This window comes from Solanum stenotomum, chromosome 8 (genome assembly GCF_019186545.1).
Source record: "Solanum stenotomum isolate F172 chromosome 8, ASM1918654v1, whole genome shotgun sequence".
In the NCBI taxonomy this organism is placed as follows: domain Eukaryota; kingdom Viridiplantae; phylum Streptophyta; class Magnoliopsida; order Solanales; family Solanaceae; genus Solanum; species Solanum stenotomum.
The window spans coordinates 44,183,575-44,186,579 of record NC_064289.1 but is presented as its reverse complement, the minus strand read 5'-3'; the positions used below and the strand labels follow the sequence as shown (position 1 = coordinate 44,186,579).

General features: G+C 37.9%; 1 protein-coding gene across 1 annotated transcript; it reads left to right on the top strand.

Annotated features, from left to right (window-relative positions):
- The first annotated feature begins 1,759 nt into the window (after window positions 1-1,759).
- On the top strand, window positions 1,760-2,445 carry LOC125873820 (uncharacterized). The gene is made up of 2 exons (XM_049554669.1): window positions 1,760-2,170; window positions 2,272-2,445. Exons 1-2 carry the CDS (start codon window positions 1,760-1,762, stop codon window positions 2,443-2,445), a joined length of 585 nt encoding a protein of 194 aa, XP_049410626.1.
- The last annotated feature ends 560 nt before the right edge of the window (window positions 2,446-3,005 follow it).

Below are 3,005 nucleotides of genomic sequence, written 5' to 3'. Positions count from 1 at the left end.
AAAGTACGTTTTGATTTGGGCAAAAAAATAGCTCCTATTTTGATTTAGATAAAGAGTATCTCCTATGTTAATTTGGGGCAAAATGTTTTTTAGAGTATATTTCTGTTGTATAGAATTTTTCTTTTTATTGACAAATTAGAAATTGGGAGGAAAGCTAAATATATTGGAGGGAATACAATATTTTGGTGAAAATTTTGGGAAAATTATAATGCTACACTTGTAAAGTGTTGTTTTAAAATTATAAAAATAGCACACCTTAAAAGTGTAGTCATATGTGTAAATAGGTGTTTTCAATTATATCATAATTTGACAACGTTTATAAAGTGTAGCCTATACTACTAAAGAGCACGTTTTACAAGTGTTGCCAATATTATCGTTGTCAAAAGCTAATAACTAAAGCTACACTTTAAAAGTGTACCCAAAATTATTTTNTGTAAAGTGTTGTTTTAAAATTATAAAAATAGCACACCTTAAAAGTGTAGTCATATGTGTAAATAGGTGTTTTCAATTATATCATAATTTGACAACGTTTATAAAGTGTAGCCTATACTACTAAAGAGCACGTTTTACAAGTGTTGCCAATATTATCGTTGTCAAAAGCTAATAACTAAAGCTACACTTTAAAAGTGTACCCAAAATTATTTTTGGCAACACTTTATAAGTGTTGTCTAGATTTAGTGTGGCCTTAGGACTAAAATGGTGTAGTGGCTGCTCCAATACTTCTATCGTAGTATGGATTTGGTGAATAAATGAATAGCTGATCAATTGGTGCAAGGAGGAATAATGTTACAACCATTTGAAGTAGCCTCATTTCTCCTAGATGGTATGCCTAAAGTAAACCAAGCATGGTATACCAAAGATGATCAAGTCTCCCCACTATGCTTCCGATTGACGCGAGAACAGATCAAAAAAGAAAGGGAAAGGGACGAAAAAATGAAAGAAGATGTTATCTCAAATGGAAATGCTACAAAAACATATGAAGGGGACACGTGGGGTGTTTATAGTTGAGGAGAGTTCTTCTTTCGGTTACTCAAGACCGGGGGAGAATAAAGGTTGGAACTCCAGAAGATATGAGGAGGGTTTCCACACACGCTATCAACCGCGTGGTGGGAATCAAGGTTGGAACTATTATTGAGGAGAAGAACCAGGGAGATATTGGCAAGATTGGGCTGATCAGGATGGTCAGGAGGAGGACCACATTCACTTGTGTGAAAGCTCGAAATCTTAAGGGAGTGCAAGTAGTCTTCGGGTAAATGATTTGTTATCACGCATACTCAACAAAGTTGAGGGCTCTAATGATCTGCTAAAAGGAATGAAAGATGACTTTTCATCATTGAACAACAATGTAAATTCTCATGAGGATGCCATCAAAATGTTGGAAGGTAAATTGAGTCCGTTATCAGCTCAAGTAACACCCACAACACCCATGGACCATATTGAAAGAGAGCTGGCTGTGGTTACTCGTAGTGGTAAGGTGGTGATAGGGGGTACGATGGAAGATGAGGATACTCAAAAACATGAAGGGAGTCAGGGAGTAGAGGAACAAGATTTTCTTATTCAACAAGGCCTTACTAAAGAACCATAGGAGGAAGCAGATCAACAAGTTCAAGTTCCGAAAGTCATACATGCCTTACCCAAGATACCTCCACCATTTCCCCAACGTTTGAAAAAGAAAAATGAAGATGAGAAGTTCGAATTTTTTTTGTCAATAGTCAAGAGCTTATCAATCAACCTTCCTTTAGCAGAAGCATTGTTGGAAATGCCCGGATATGGCAAATTCATGAAAGAGCTGGTCACAAAGAAAAGGATCTTGGAATATGAAACGATAGAGGAGCCCCATAGTTGCAGTGCAATTATAACAAATGATTCAATCACTAAGAGAGAAGATCCTAGAGCATTCACAATCCCTTGCACAATTGGCATGCTCCAACTTGCTAAAGCCTTGTGCGACTTAGGGGAAAGTATCAACTTGATTCCCTATGCAATATACAAGAAACTTGGTTTGGGTGAACCAAAATCAACCGCAATGAGACTCCTCATGGATGATCGATCAATCAAGCACCCAGTCGGAATACTCTATGACATATTAGTAAAAGTGGATCGGTTCATCTTTTCGGCTGATTTTGTGATTCTAGATTGTGAGATCGATACTGAAATTCCCATTATTTTGGTAGGCCTTGCTTAGCTACAGGGAGAGCACTGGTGGATGTTGAAAGTTGAAAATTAAAGTTTCGTATGAATGATGATGCGGTGACCTTCAATATCTGTAAGTCCATAAAGCAACCAAGTAACATCCATGTATTGTCCACTGAAGATGTGATAGCTAAAGCAGTGGCAGTTGTGAGTCATTTAATGATTAATAATGAGCCACTTGAATCGGTGGTTGCTAATTATGATGAATCCAAAGTTCTGGGTTACGAGGAAGTGGTAGCTGCTTTATCATGATTAGGAGCATATTCAAGGAATCCAATCAAATTGGATATCGATCTGAAAAACAGAGAAAGCCCCCCTTGCTAAATCATCAACGAAAGAAACACCCAATTTGGAGTTAAAAGTCCTACCCTCTCATCTCAAATATGCCTTCTTAGGAACCAATAATACCCTACCAATAATTATTGCCACCAATCTTCTTGACAGGCATACGAAATTGCTCATTGAAGTATTGCGGATGCACATAAAAGCTATTGGATGGACAATAGCCGATATAATAGGAATTCCTCCTGGTATCTGCACTCACAAAATCCAGCTCGACAAGGAATTCAAGCCTAGTGTTGAACATCAACGAAGATTAAACCCTCCAATGCAAGAGGTGGTAAAAAGGGAAATCATCAAGTGGTTGGATGCATGGGTGATATACCTTATTGCAGATAGTAAGTGGGTAAGTCTGGTGCAGTGTGTCCCGAAAGAGGGAGGAATAATTGTGGTTCCGAATACAAAAGGAGAACTTGTGCCAACAAGACCAGTAACTGGGTGGAGAGTGTGAATGGACTATCGAAAGCTTAACT